The following is a 15,757-nucleotide window of genomic DNA, read 5'->3' as shown; positions in this document are numbered from 1 at the left end:
GAGCCTCTTTAGTTCTCTCTATCAGGGAAGCAGCAGGATAATATTAATCATAGTGGGGCTCTGCATGGCAGAGGCGCTTATTTGATGCACAGCGGTGACTTAAAAAGACTCCGGTATGTGAAGGTGGCAAATGTTGAACAATTGATGACGTGGGATGCGACTGATCAATATATTCTTTTTTCTGGGGCAATAGCAGAAGTATATAGGACATTTCCTGCCGTTCCCATCGGCCTAGCGAAACTCAGCCTTTGATAAGTGTTGCTGATTCTTGAGAGGAGACAGGGAGAAAGAGTCCTCTAAAGGCATAAGTGGGACATTCGTGGTGAATAGGCCTTATCTGGAAATTCAATATACATAGAAGATGGTTCCAATCCCCTTGGCAGCTTTTCAGGGGCATACCCCAACCTCTTTGCTGATGAAACAATGAATTAAGGGGCTTCCATGTTGCTAGAGATCTCCAGCCAAGAGGTTGTTGAATGCTGCCCTTTGTTGGAGGATTTGGACTGAGTCAGTGGCCACAGCTTGGATCCTGGTAACATGTTGCCACAGATGAAGTGATCCCTGGGATCAGTGAGCACAGGCCTATGCGAACAAAAACTGAACAATAAACTTGAATTGTGGAGCAGTGGGCAACCTCTGCAGACCCTTTGTCTCTCTCGAACTAGCTAGCTCAGTGGTTCTCAACCTTTTTAGACTTGAGACCCCTCCCCTAAGAAAATGCCAGCTCTTAGTTTTCACTCTTTTTTTTGATAATAGAGCAATTCTTCTGTTGCAAAGAACATGGGAAGACCACAACAGGGCAGAATGGTTTCAAATGCTGTGCATTATTTGAAACCTCTGGGTTGATCTTGTGCAATCATATTTGCAAATCTAACAGTGCTAACCTTGTTTGGCACCCTCGAAAGGATCTCAAGGCATCCTGGGAGATCCTTTCGAGAATCACCGAGCTAGTTGCTCCCTGTCCAAGGGACCATTTCACAATTCCCAGCTCCCTCGGTCTCCTGTTAGGGAGCGTCTCTGAATGATAACGTCCATCACTACAAGGGAGATGGTCCTGCCCCAGGGATTTTTTCCAGTTAGGCCTGAGGCAGAGAGGAGAGACAGAAAGGGAAGCTTGAACTTTGAACAATCACTCTCCAGGATTGTAGCCTCTAGCTCATCCATCAATTTTCAGGGCTGTTGGTCATTTCCCTCATGCCAGCATTATACCATTGACATAAGGGATTTCCTTCTGAGTTTTTTAAGCCATGTGGAACCAGAGCAGGACACCTCCATGCAAGGGACGGCACAGAATGAATAACCAGACAGATATATCACCCCTCTTTACCTCCTTTCTGATGAGGTTGCAGTCTTCTCAAGCCCCGCAACCACGAAGCTTATACCGAGCATCTGCCTAAGGGTCTTGCTCCCTTCAGTTGCTGTTGAAGCATGGGCATGCAACAAGCTGATGGTCACTGCCTCTTCTTCTCTTGCAGTGGGTGGGAAGTGGCAAGCCTGGGGTGCCTGGGGCAGCTGTACCACCACGTGCGGCGGCGGGACGCAGAAACGTGACCGTCTGTGCTACGGCCCTTTCTTCGGAGGAGAAGCTTGCCAGGGGCCCAAGGAAGAGTACAAGCAGTGCAATGACAGGAAGTGTCCTGGTACGTATCGTGCACTCCTCCTGCCTTGGGGGGCATGGGGAAGGGTGGCTACTCATGTGGCCCAGAAAATTCAAGACCACCGGGGGAGAGCGTGGGCATGGAGGATGGCCTCCTGCAGCGCTCAGGCCTAAGGGATGTCTACAGGGCTTGCTCTACTGCAGGGGCGGGCAATTATTTTCAGCAGACAGTCATCAAGGGCCACATGACAGGCAGCCAAGGGCAGATAAAAATTAATTTTCAAAATTTTTCAAGGGTCCCACGGGCTGCATTTTGCCCACCGCTGCTCTACTGCCTGCCAAGCCAATATTGTTTCGGGGATGTATTTGGTAGCCATGTTGGTCCAAGACAAAAAGAAATGCAAAACTCTATAACTCTTGGTTCAGAGAGGATACCTTTTATTAGACCAATTAAGAAATTGTAAAAAAAAAACTATCTTTTTTTGCAAACTTTCAGGTGCACACACCCTTCCTCGGGCTCAGGGAAAATGAAAGATGGTAAAAAACCAATAGTGTGGCAGGTGCAGGTGTCATGTCTTGATGTGCTAGGGTTGATGGTAGTTTTTTCTAAGAGGTTCGATTATGAATTTGTACAGGACTGGTAGATAGGGATGACCCTACCTCAGGCAGGGGGCTGGATTAGATGGCCTCGAGCTCCTTTCCAGCCTGACTTTTCTATGACTCTGTGATCTTTGGGGCCCATACTTAACCCTCCTTAACAGGTGGTAGCTAGAGATGAAGGATTGTATGAAGAAGGCCAAGGTGGTGTTGAAGCCATGGCAATATCAGGTATATCCAGGTTGTATGAACTTTCATTTCTACCTAGGATAACTTTTACAATCTTTTCTCTAATGCCTGATGAAGGGTATTTGTACTTGAAAGCTTGCAAATGAAGAATTTATTTTGCAAAAATCTAGTGTGTCTAATACAAGATATCACCTCTACCATGAGTCCTGATGGCAATATAAGAACAATCCTGATGCTATGCAGTTGTACCCTATTCTCACGAGGCTAATAGCCACAGGGATACCCTTATCCCATCAACAGTGTTAAGGGGACCTGTGCCTGTCTGTGCCTATGTGGAGAGCAGTGCGTTTGTGAATTATGGGTCTGAAAAAATCCTGGTTATGTGCAAAATAATAGAAGAAAACAGTTAAAAAAATCCTTCTAGTCCTTGATCCAGCATAAAGGGAGTGTGACGGAAGAGAAAAGTGCAGGTTTTACTTTCTTTTAAGTCTGCCATGTTTTGCGGGGGTGGAGGCTGAAATCTTGCAGCATGTGTTCTGCACAAGGTTGGGCTTAGAGTATCATAATGGTCCCTAAAATGTAGATTTTTTTGAAGTAAAGGGCATCTGATGTAGTAGGATCTCCATTGAGTCTCTGCCAGTGAACCCAACATCAAGCCCAGTGATTGAATGAGCCCAGCAGTCTTTCCAGCCCAAGTGCAGGGGGGGCTGGACATGATCTCGTGAGGTCCCTTCCAGCCCCTAACATCTATGAATCTTTTGTTGAGCTACAAGTACACTTCTTTTATAAAGATACCCCAGCTTGGAGCAAAGGTGCCAGAGCAGATCACTAAGGAATGTGGCAGATACTACCTCCCTTGGCATCTAAATCATCAGGATGGTCAAATCAGTGAATACAGGGGTCGTAGGCCATAAGCTGCAACAGGAAGATTTCACCCAAGTCCATCACGTGATGGCAGAGTGGATGCATTTTTCCAACTCAACCGGAGTCTCTTCCCATGGCATAGGGAAATAGTCAGGCGATGTCTGCGGAGCTCTTTGAACTTACTGCAACTTCATCTTGCTGCACGTGTGCACTGGACATCAGCAGGGTGCGAGAAGCTCTCCCTTGAATGCCAGCAAGTGCTGGCAGCCATGCCAGTGGGAAAACAAATGTAGCCCGTCTCAGCAGTGCCGGTGTTGAAAACCATAAGGGTCTTGTTGCGGCTATTAATTCAGGGGGAGGGAAGCTCGTGGAGATCCCGCACATGAATGGCTAAAAATAAACCCGCTCAATTTGTTCTCGAGACGCTCTCAAATGGCGACATGATTTGATTTGAACCAAAGAATTGAGCTTAATTGGACTAGATATTAAAATCTCTCTGTGCAAATGGCTTGCTGGAGTACAAAGGACTTTGTTACAAAGCAGCAGAAAAAAAATGACAAGGATCCAGTGATTCCCTCCTGGCCTGGGAATCACTGGCTAGCAAGACAACGGCAGATAATCAGTGCCTTTCTTATGAGCATCCCCAATTGATGGCTTTGCAGGATGCTTCCTGGAGAAAGCAGATGCTTGGAGGCAAAGGGAAGGCTTTGGAGAGTCGGGATTAGGCAGGAGGAGCCTTCCTGCTGCAGGGTGTTTGCCCTGTGTGCTTCCCAGCTCCCAGCCCAGGACCCACCCCGGTTATTTTAATCATTTGCAGCTCTTCCCACCCACCCGGCAGACCTGGCACATCCCAGCTGGCATCACTGGACCCTGGCAACAGCAAGGCCTCCCTGCCTGGGAAGTTTGCTCAGCAAACAACTGCTGAGCCCAGCTCAGGGCTGGCTTGGGCATTGCAGCTCGGGAACAGCCGTGCAGGCAGCCTCTTTGTTTATTGGGAGTTTAACAAGGGCTGTAAATAGGAAATGTAATTGAAAGTCATTAAAGCTAAGTTCCCCCTTTCCCCGCCCTGGGGAGTGATAAATAGCTTTCCTCCCCTCCTCATGGCTTCCTGTGCTTCCTGCACCATAAATACGCATTTTCTCCACCTAATGCACTGCTTCTGCGGTGGAGGTGACTGATGCGCCGGGAAACAGCGGCAGTCTTGCCTCCTGCCATATGCTGCCAGGTGTTATCCGGCTTCCTAGCTGCCCCGTTGCACCCATCCCTGTGTCCTTTAGGTCCAGTTGAGCGCAGGGGTTGTCAGCAGCTGCAGGAAGGGGTCTCTGGAAAGCAGTCTCCTCCTTCCAGCATTTCAGCAGCGTGCTGGGCACTGCCGCAGGATGCAGCTATGAGCAGCTGATGCTCCAGAGCAGCTCCCAGGCTCCCTCCTTGTCTCTGCTCCTCTAGCAAAATAGCCATCTGGGTCCTCGGTGCCTCCAGCTGCTCACCCAGGCCGGAGGGAGCACCACAGGTGCAGGGGGGGGATTCAATTTAGTTTCTATCAAGCTGTCTTCCCTCTGCTCTTCCTTCCCTCAACGATGTAGCTGCCATTATACATGGATCAGGTGCAGTGGCTCTGTGACCAGGGTTTGAACCTGAGATGTTCACCTTCAACAGGCCAGATGTCAACCCCTGGAGCTGCAGAAGGAGGTCTGTGAGCAGGTTGTGCTCCTAGCAGGGTGAAGGAGGCATGCTATGTTGCATGGGCATTAGCTAATCAATCCTGACCAGGGACTAAGTTCTCCATTGGGCTGTTTGAGCTACAGAGAGACAACATATAGTTGGCAAATATTTGAGGGCAGCTGGTCCGTCGGTCCAAAAGGGATAGGAATCGCGACTCCGGATCCTGCTGCCATTCCCTTCCTCCCTCCCTCTCCTCTGTTGCTTTCTCTGCTCCCTTTGTGCTTTGGAAATCACCCACCAACGCAGTGTCTGTGTCCTCTGCAGAGCCCCACGAGATCTGCGATGAAGACAGCTTCACCTCCGTGGTCTGGAAGGAAACGCCTGCCGGGGAAGCAGCCGCCGTCCGCTGTCCCCGCAACGCCACGGGTAAGGAGAGCACGGGTCAGTAGTGCATGGTCCTGCACATCTTCGAGAGGACTGGGACGTATTGCATTGATAACGAGCAAGTGGTCTGCAAAAGCGCATTCATTTCCCCGTCCAAAAGTGACAACAGCGCTGAGTGAAGTCTTCCCATTTATTTCGTGTCTAGTCTCACATGCAACCAAGCGGTCAGCCACGACTCCTCGGCTTGCATCTGCAGCCTGTTGGAGTCTCCCATCCAGGAGCAAAGGGGTGCATGCGTCTGCTCTGTCTCCCCTCCTTTAATTCGGCCTTTCTGAGCTGTGTCCTGCTAGACCTCATTGGGGTGCTGGACACAGACTCAGGGCTTCCCTTTCGCTCCCACACCTGCACGTGTCCCAGGAGGTGCCCGAGTCTATCTCGGTCCTTGCCGGGATAAAGCAGCGGTGGGAGGTTGTGCTGAGTATGCTGCAGCCCAGCTGAAGGAGCTGTAGCTAAGGCAAGGTTAGTAAACTGCTGATCCATTGAGGCAAGAGGATGAACCGAATGAACCGAAAGAGTCGTGCCCACTGATTTCTTTCACCGATGTCCACTGTCCTGGCAGGAAGGGTTGGCCAAGATGCCCTCCGTCCTCTCCCTCTCTGCTTCATCTGCTTCTCCCTCCCAGGGAGGAACAGCATTAGCAAAGCAGAGCATCACTCTAAATCAGGAGTGACAAGAGTAATAAAGGGCAACGCGTGCCACGCGCCGAGGTGTCGGACGGCCCTGCCTGGGCTTTCAGAGTTCACTGCCTGACAGATGGTGCAGGTTATGCATTGTCTTTTGAGGTCTTCCCAGCAGCTCTTGCTGCACCAAGCCATCATTTTGCACGTAGAAAGCATGGCATTTCCATGAAGTGTCCGGGGACTGCTGAGCGGGCTGCCCGGAGCCCATGCCAGGCATTCTCCTTCTTTCCGAATCACCTGGTTTGAGTTGCAGGATGAGTCTTCTTGCATTTGATCTCCTGCTCTTTCCTGCTGGGCAAATGCAGAGAAAAAGAGATAAAAAATAACCCTCCCCAAAATGCTGGTGCTCGCGGTTCACGCTCTGCACATGGACCTGCTGTTCCCTGCGTCAGCCCGTGTCCAGCTGGAGCTCGGGCAGCTGGCTCAGGGGCACTCAGTGAAGAAATGTGTGTGTTTATTCCTCCAACCATCCTCTCTCCCATGCCCTTTGCTGTAGGGCTGATCCTTCGAAGATGCACTTTAGACGAAGAGGGGATAGCGTACTGGGAGTCTCCGACGTACATCAAGTGTGTTTCCATCGATTATAGGAATATACAGATGATGGTAAGACACATTGTCCTCTCATCTCAGCTAGCCCACTTGCCTCTCACTGCTGCTTATATTGGGAGGGAAGAAATCCCGGCTGCTGGTGGTTATGGGCAGCTCCATTGTGTTTGTACAAGGGTCAACCATCCAACCAAGCTGAACAGAGCAACTGCATGGCAAAGGGTTGGCTGTGAGCAAACTTCCAGCTGGAGTCTGGAGTGGGATCAAACTCGTGCCTCTGGCTGTAGCAACACAGCTCATTTTTTCTTCTAGGACCAGTATGGTGGGTTCCCATCAGCATCCTGCCCAAAGTCCGCTTTCCTTCCCGTACCTCTGTAGGGTTAGGACATGAACGTCTTCCTGCAGGGCCCCAAACTGCCGGACAGTGCAACTGCTGCATTTTGGCAGATGGCGAGGGGAAAAGTTATAGGATAGCCTTGGCTCCAAGGGGGATTGTACACGGCAAACACGATCGTTGCATGTTCAAGATCTGTTCACCAAGAAGGAAAGCGTTGCGCCCCTTGACTTTAAAATGAGAAGGGCATTTCTTTTCTTCTTCCCCTCTCTATTTTGGCTGTAAGATGGATCGGTGAGCAAAACCTTCTCCTTTAGGCTGGGGGCATCGGTTGCAGGTTTGAGTGGGATAAAATGACTTCTTCTGTATCATCCCACGTGCTTCTCATACTGGTCACCAGGAAATTAGGAGTTCAGCTCTACTTAATATACTTTGTACGGCCCACGGGGTTTAAGTACGATAGGGACCATTATAATGGGACGGGACCGAGACTCCGCTGACTATTGCTAACAAACTCCTCGTATTGTTTTTGCTTCTCAGACGAAGGAACATCTCTCCAAAGCCCAGCGGGGGCTGGTGGGGGACGGGGTATCCGAAATGCTCCAAAACCTTGTGGAGATCTCCCAGGATGGGACCAGCTACAGCGGGGACCTGCTGTCCACCATCGATGTACTCAGGAATATGACCGAGATCTTCCGCAGGGCGTATTACAGCCCGAACTCCGGGGATGTGCAGGTGAGCCAGGGAAGAGAGATGCAGGCCGGGACGGGTGGCCCTGGGCCAGTTGAAGACCTGGCCACTTCATCTCCATGCAGGAGAAAGTGTGCTGGGATCAACTCTGGATTGACACGACCCCGCAGAAAAACCAAAGGATGCTGTATTGGCTTGTGTGATGTGCTTAATTTCCCGTCACGCACTGCACAGCCTAACGAGCTCATCTTCCCTCTGCCCTGTCCTCCGTAGCTCATCAGGCAGTAATCTGGGAAGCCAAGCCACGCTGCACTTTCTGCGGGGCCGAATTGATTGCAGCGCATTGTTTGGAAGGGCTGCTGTCTAATGACGCCGGGAAGATGATCCCGAGGTATTAGGTGTCTGCATGTTGATGTGGGAGGAGGGTTTGACAGCTTATCGCCCCAGGATTTGCTCTCAACAGTCGCCTGCAGAGTGGCTTCAGATCTGTCCTTGGGGTAGGTCATCAGCATACAGCTTGAAACGTTGCACTTATCCCCCAGGATCTGCTCAGGCTGTAGAAACGGAGAGGAAAATCGATGGCTTTGAAATCTGTATCTGCCTCAGCTCCATCTCTGACACATGCTTCTCCCGGGAGTCTGTCTGCCGTTCCCCGCCATGCGCTGACATTGCTATTCCCTTGTTTCTCTTGCCCTGTCTTCAAGGAGGCTGGGGTATCAGGAGCTTTCCCCAAAGCCAAGCACAAAAGCCCTCGTTAGCCTTGACTTTGGGCAGGAGCGGGGAATGGGTCTACTGGAGGCAAGGTGTGCTGGGCGTCTCTTTACTGCCTGTACCTGCTGTGTGTTAGTGCCCTGGGAGAAGTGGCCTGTCCTGTCCTTAAGCTCAGGCAAGTGACACTAAAACTGGGCAGAAAGTGCAAAGAAAGACCCTAGCAGCCATGCAAAATGGCAGGGCCTGCTTCGTGGTTGAGGAATGGGCGCCGCCAAGCTGGACATTGTGAGCCACCCATCAGCCCTCTCATGGGCAGAGATAGGGACCAAACAAAGGTGAGGAAAGCTGGTGCCAGGACCTGGGTTGCTTCCTAGCTCCGACTTCCTGAGCGACCTTGATCAAGTCACCCCATCTGCTTTGTGGCCTCAATTCCTCGGCTGTCTAATGATGCGACTGGCATTTCTCTGCTGCATAGTGGTGTCATTAGGAGGAAATGCATTCGTGTTTATCAAGAGCACAGATATAGTAATGATGGGAACCAGGTAAATAGACAGCTGGGCAAAGGGGCCTGTTATAATCATCTCGCCTGACCTTTCCCGCTGGCCCCTTGCTTCAAGCCTGTGGCTTCTCTTTGAGTCATAAGAGACCTTTTAAAATGACATCCTTTGTCGGTTTAATGCCTCCCAAAAATGGAGAATCTACCATGTTGATCGGCGAGCTTTCTTTTACCCCTGGATCCTGGGCTAGCCCCCAGGCTGGCCAACATTTGCCATCATCATGATAGCCGGATGCAGCTCTGCAGATCCCCGATAGTCCGGCAGGGTGAGGTCTCTCAACAGTGCACCTACAATTTGCAACACAATCCTTTCCTCTGTATAAAGTTGAGCGAGCCAGAAGGAGCATGCTGTGGGCAGGATCTCCAATGGACCAGGTGTCCCCTAGGCCTCTCATAGCCAAGAGCCCTCGTGCAAATTTGTCATTGACTTGTGCCCATCCTCTGCACCCCCCATGGCAGGTGTCCAGCATCCTTCACTTGCTGCTCTGAGTCTCCTGGGTCATGTCTCTGAGTTGTATTAAACACATGTCTTGTTGCAAGGTGGTGCCGAGCAAGGTTGTGGCTCTTTTTCTCATGGGAGCAAGAGGGGTTTTGCTATTTCCTTCGCGGGGCCATTTGGGATCCCCGGAGAGCGGTGCGGTGCTATCGTTGCCTTTGCACTGACCTGGCGGAGGGCGCTTACTAGCTCTGGCTGGTTTCTGATCACAGCTGATTTTCCCTTTCTATTTTCCTCCTCCAGAACTTTGTCCAGATCATCAGCAACCTGCTGGCGGAGGAAAACCGAGACAAGTGGGAAGAGGCTCAGCTGGTAGGAACCTGCTGTTTAAACGTACACCCAAGCGAGACCGACTCTCGGGCTGTGGGCCCCGGGGACTTCCTGCTGTGTTGGGTGGTCCCCAGGCGGCATGTGCCTGACAAGTGTTGCACGCTGTGCATCTGCTTCACATGGCACAGACCTATTTCATCCCGTTACGCTGCCGGATACAACTGACAGAAAGCCTCATAATGGACGAGGCCGACATATGCAATCGCCCCTTTGGGAGAAGCCGGTGGTGGACATGAAAAAAGAGCTAATAGAGAGGTTGGGTGCAGCCTCCGGGGTTCAGAGACAAGTTCACTTCATTCATGCTCTCCTCCTGGATCTGCTGTGCCATGCAAAAAGGGGCTGATAGTCCACTTCCCACCCCAGATAAACCTGAAGAGCACCTAGGGTGCAGGGAGGATTTGTGCAGCAAGTGTAGGATAGGAGCTGGATTTGTGCGGCGAGTGTAGGATAGGCGCTGGATGCTGACGGAAAGGCAGAGGGTATGCATTGGTGCATGGGCAGCAGTGGAGAGGTTCAAAGACGGGCTGTGCCAGTAGCGGTGCAGTGATGGATGCAGGGGTGGCCTCCAAAATGAATTGCTAGCCCTCATCCAGGTTGCTGTGGTCAAGTGTCTATGCTGCAGTTCATGCCAGAGACCAGAGCTGGCTGTCTCTGCAGAAGCACAAATGCTTGGGGATCACGATACACACCATTACTGCTCCCTGGATAGGTAGGACCTAGAGTGAAGGCTGACTAGACCAGAGGGCCAAGCGAATCTCTGCTCCCTCGTAGCTGGCGGTTCTCCGTGGCATCCGAGCATGGGCTGGCTCTGGAGGAGGTGAAGAGCTGAATGCCAAATTTAGACCATCCATGTCCACATGCATCTATCAGAGTAGAGAGGAGGCTGTTTGGTCACCATGACAACAGAGAAATCCTGTTGATCGTCATAAAAATAGTTGCCGTTTTCTCCAGGACGCAGTTAGCTCCCAGCGGTCCTTCCCGTAGCGGCCTGTACAATCAACCTGCCTCAGTGGCCCTTTGCATGAGCAGCTAGAGGTTACCTGCCCCCATTAATAGACACCCTTGTGAGCAGTCTCAAATGCCATATTATTATACACAGCATGAAGAAGAGACCTCTGATGGGAATCTTCTAGGTAGCTCAACCTATTTCCCTTATATAATAATGAGAACTGGGATCTCGCCCCAAACCATCAGCTCGAACCCAAAGACAGCTCTGCGCTGAGCACCCAGACAAGAGTCAATGTGAATAGCCTTTGTGAAGTTTTCCAAGTCCTTAAAGTCAACATTAAAGGAGTGGGCCTCATTGCACCCAGAAAAAGGAACTGGTGACTATGCCAGCTGCATGTTTTTGCACCTAGATCCCCTTTGACATAGGGCTTTTCCTCCCATGCCTCCTTTTAAAATGAAACCCAAGCTGTCTTGTAGTAGCACAGACCTTAGTGATCTGTGCATGATCCTGCTGTTTCCAGGCAAAGTTGTCATTCAGAGGATGAATTCAGGCTGAAATGGGCAGGACTGTTAGTATGGTTGGGAAATCAAGAGCCTGTCTTACAGGAAATGACTAAAAAGCCCTGGTTTGTCTAGTTTAGCAAAACAAAGGTCAAGTGGAGATATGATTGCTCTCTACAGTTAAACTCCTGGCAGGAAAAAAAAAAACAGCTTTGTAAGCTAAAGCATGATGTTAGCACAAAAACAGATGGGCAAAAGCTGGTTGTGAATAAATTTAAACTAGGCATTAGAAGAAGGTTCCTAAGAAGAGTGAAGTTTCTGGAACAGACTTGGAGTTGCAATAATATAGGAGAGAAAGTAATGATAAGATGGAGGACGATATTTTCATGACCAGGATTATCTGACAAGAGGGATAGTGCTAGCAAATGTCTCCAAGACATGGTGGATAGTGATAACAAATGACTCAGAGACCTAGGAGGTCCATCCCAGCCCTATGTCCTGTAGTCCTTGCATAGTCCATGACAGTACAAGCCAAAGATTTGCACTGGTTGTTTAGCAGCATCCTCTTTCTAGGCAGATCGTGTCTGTAGGTAGCTCCTCCAACCATTGTTTCATTCGCTAGACTACCTACCGGTGCCTTCTACCTGTGCTAGATCCAAGATGTGGTTACTTTGCTATTCAGGTGCTAGCAGAATTGTGATGGGGTATAAAATAATACAACAACACTGAACTACAGCAGCAACATAAATACAAATTTTGTTTTTCCCTATGTAGAGGCAAGTTTGGGCTTCAGTCATAGCATCATAGAAAATGAGGGCTGGAAGGGACCTAAAGGAGGTCACATCTAGTCCAACCCCTGCTCCAAGCAGGACCAGCTTCAACTACATCATCCCAACCAAGGCTTTGTCTACCCAAGCCTTAAAAACCTCCAAGGATGGAGAGCCCACCAGCTCTCTGCATAACTTGTTTCAGTGCTTTACTACCCTCCTATTTTCCTAATATCTAACCACAACTTCCCTTGCTGTAGCTTGCACCCATTGCTCCTTGTCCTGTCGTCTGCCCCCACTGAGACCAGCCAGCTCCATCTTCTTTGCAGCCCCCCTGCAGGGACTTGAAGGCTGCTATTCAATCCCCCTCGGTCTTCTCTTCTGTAGTCAAAATCAGCCCATTTCCCTCATCCTCTCCTCATAAGTCATGTCACGGGCATGTTGCTGCTGTTCAGCTTTATCATTCGGTCATATTTGTTTAGAGACATTTTTCCAGGTGCAGCATCCCTGCAAGGTGCTTCTGGTATAGATGCTCCTTCTGGTATAGATGCACTGAGATGCTTCTGGTGTAGATGCACCTTCTAGTATAAATGTACCAAGGTGCTTCTGGTATAGATGCCCCGAGGTGCTTCTGGTGTAGATGCACCTTCTGGTATAGATGCACCTAGGATCTTTGCCCTTTGAGAGTCCCACCATTTGCACAGCGTTTTCTGTGCTGCTGAAAAGTTCACCCTTCTTCCTTGGCTTTGCAGACAGGGCCGAATGCAGTGGAGCTGTTCAAGCTGGTGGAGGACTTCATCGATGTCATTGGGTTTCGCATGAAGGATTTCCGGGATTCCTATCAAGTGACGGACAATCTGGGTGAGTTGCTTTGATGTCTGCTTCCCTTTCTCTGTGCGGTGAGGGCAGTTGTTCCACGCAGGTGGTATGAGTCTGAGGGTGGGGAAGGAGTCAATTATAGCCTCGGGTCACATAGAAGAGCCATCTGAACAGAAACATCAGCCCCACTCGCTAAGTGACACCATCTTTCATGGATGGACCTCAGCCATCAAGTGTCTCCTGCAGAGCCAGAGACTGCAGGAACACAGCACTGCCAAATCTGCCCCTGATTTTGGCAACCAAGAGCACACATGAGGCTCTTCCAGCATGCTTGTACCATGACATGAGGTCCTGTTAATTTTTTTCTCTCGCAAGCCCCAGTTTCCTCAGCTTACTGAAGGGAAGGACTTGTCTCAGGGCCCAGCTTACCCCTGTAGGCACCTCTCACCAGGTGAGGAACGAATTTGCACAAAGGGTGAACCACTACCCAAATGGGTGATGGGCAGTTCATGTACGGGCTTGACTTTCCTTCAAGCTAACCAGATGCCTTTTGCCTGGTCCTTGCTCCCCCTAGTGATGAAGAGAAAACTTGGACACCCTGTTTCCAGCAGTCAAACACTGAGTCTTTGCTTGCAATGACTGACAAAAACCCCTGCCCTCTTGTCTTGCATGCAATGGGCACCTTTCCCCCCAAAACCCAGCTGGTAGAAATTGGCATGTGCATTATAAGCAAGAAATATGGTAAGAGCAGCTTCTGTTGCTCTGGGTGAAACCAATGTACAATGTTCAGTGATTCACAGGGGGCAGAGCAATGAGCTCCCTAGCTGCTGCCACTCTGCTATTTACTACAAGGAAAGGTCTTTCTTTTTTCTTCTTCATTCTGCTTTTCAAAAGCAAGTTGGTTATTCCAGGGGAGTATCATATTCCAGAAAATACAGTAGTTTCTCATTATGGCAGAACTTAAGTCAGGCGAGTTGTTCTGCATTTGCACCGGGGTCTGAGCGCGCCGATGTTGACTCAGGTTCTTGCAACATGTTTCTCTTCCGATTCTCCCCAGGAGGTTTCTCCATGTGTGTGTGAATGTTGAGCTTGACCTTTGAGGTTTGCTTTATTTATTATTATTGCACCTTTCCCCAAGTCCTCAGCCTTCACCGACTCCCCGCCAATGCGGCGACCGACATCAGCTTCCCCATGAAAGGCTGGAGGGGCATGGTGGACTGGGCCAAGAACTCGGAGGAGAAGGTCACCATCTTCAAGAGCACCCTCACCACAGGGGTGCCAGGTAAGGCAGCACAACCAGGGTGCCCTGCAAGTTGGTTCTTCAGAGCCTAGGGGCTTCATCGTGTATGGCATCATGTTTGCAAATTCAGCTCCCAACCATCCAGGCCCTGGTAGTAAGAAGCTGGTCCTTCATGCATTGCTGGAGATACCTAACCATAGGGCTGGAGGATGGGCACAGGTTAGATCCAGATCCAAACTCTCTGCAAAGTTTGGGGAATTGGTGCACCTTCTGGATTCGGGCATGAATCCATTTCTAGACAGGGAAATGTGGGGTTTCCCACATTTCCGTGTGGGAAGCCCCCATAAAACAAAAGGGCAGCTCCCTGGGATGGGGCATTTGAGTATCCAGAATATTTTGGGAGCTTTGTTATTAGTTTGATGACTAGTTATAGGGGTGTGTTTTTTCCTATAAATGGACTGAGCAAAAACAGAGGGATGTTCTCCAGGAGAGGGTGGAGAAGAGGGAACGGTCATTGTCCGTCCGTGATGGTCATGTCCTGGCCTGGATGATTAGCTGGGCAATCCTTTCTGGCCTGCTCTAAAAACCATGTGGGGGATCTGGTTGTTCAAGTGCTCCATGTTTCATCACTGGCTTCGGGGGGACTTGTCAAGCTGGGATCAGCCCATACACCCACGATCCTGAGAGGCGCTGAGCATGCAGAGCTCCCTCGTGGAGGTCAGCCCTCAGATCTCAGCTCAGGTTGCATGCATCTCCTTGGAGGGGCTCAGTCTTTTGCAGGATCAGGCCTTCGTTGCATAAGGCAAGGCTTCAAACAAAGTGGTGTTGGCAAAAGGAGTGCATTTTCAAAGCCACAAAGCTCTTTGCGCATAGAAATGGATGGGGAACCTGAGGCCCGGGACAGCTAAGCACCTTCCCAAAGGTCAAGCAGTGGGTCAGTAGCGGAGCCAGGACTAATTCCAGGGCCTTTGTCTCCCTGTCTCCTGAGTCATCGAGAGAAAAGGACGGCTGGAAAGGACCTCCGGGTTCGTCTAGTCCAACCCCCTGTCTCAGGCAGGCTCATCCCTGTCCAAACCACCCCTTACAAATGCATAATCTAAACTCTTCATAAAACTACCCTCAACCCTGACCTAACACAGGATATAACACCCCCCCAGTAAAGCAGAGGAAGCACAGTGGCCAGTGTCCTGCTTCTGTAAGAGGCTGTTAATACATGCTCAAGAGATCCCAGGTTGAGGGCCATGTCCTGCACTACAAAGGGGGGCATCCCTCTCTGTCTGTACCAGTCTGACCATGGGGTAAAATTCCTTCTTGCCCCCAGATGGGTCTGACCCTGAGTGGAGGGGCAAAACCCTCTAACCAGAAACCTCTGGCTCGAGGCTCAACAGGAGCCTCCAGCCTTGTCTGCAGGCTGCAGCCAACACCCAATGCTCTGAGGGAGGCTTTAAACACCCTGATACAAGGGTCATTGTCAGTATTTTTGATGACGACCTTGCCTGTGTCAATGAGCATAGCAAGGGGTGCTCTGAGCTGCAGGTTTCTTTGCAGAATTGCAGCTTGCTAAGATAATGGGATGAGCCAGGACCACGCTCTTGGCATCACCGGAGCAGCACTGATTGTGCGCCAGCTGAGCATCTGACCTTGCATCTTTGCAAGCGCTCAGCACAGACCTCTGCCTGCAGCCTGTATGCCAGCCATGGCTGGGGCTGGGCACGAGATCTCAGCAGCCGTGCTGGCGAGCGATGCCGGGGTACGATTTGCAGAGACCAAGGCGTGGGCGGTGCAG

At 50.5% G+C, this 15,757-nt stretch overlaps 1 protein-coding gene across 1 annotated transcript in view; it reads left to right on the top strand.

Annotated features, from left to right (window-relative positions):
* ADGRB1 (adhesion G protein-coupled receptor B1) overlaps positions 1–15,757 on the top strand; it is a 238,589-nt gene that overhangs the window by 75,286 nt on the left and 147,546 nt on the right. The window contains 7 exon segments of the mRNA XM_025208578.1: positions 1,476–1,640; positions 5,234–5,335; positions 6,530–6,636; positions 7,454–7,648; positions 9,610–9,678; positions 12,665–12,773; positions 13,870–14,013. Coding sequence (XP_025064363.1) covers positions 1,476–1,640; positions 5,234–5,335; positions 6,530–6,636; positions 7,454–7,648; positions 9,610–9,678; positions 12,665–12,773; positions 13,870–14,013 — 891 coding nt within the window.

Source organism: Alligator sinensis, unplaced genomic scaffold (genome assembly GCF_000455745.1).
Source record: "Alligator sinensis unplaced genomic scaffold, ASM45574v1 scaffold326_1, whole genome shotgun sequence".
In the NCBI taxonomy this organism is placed as follows: Eukaryota; Metazoa; Chordata; order Crocodylia; family Alligatoridae; genus Alligator; species Alligator sinensis.
Note: the sequence above shows the minus strand (reverse complement) of the source record. Positions and strands in the feature narration are given on the sequence as shown.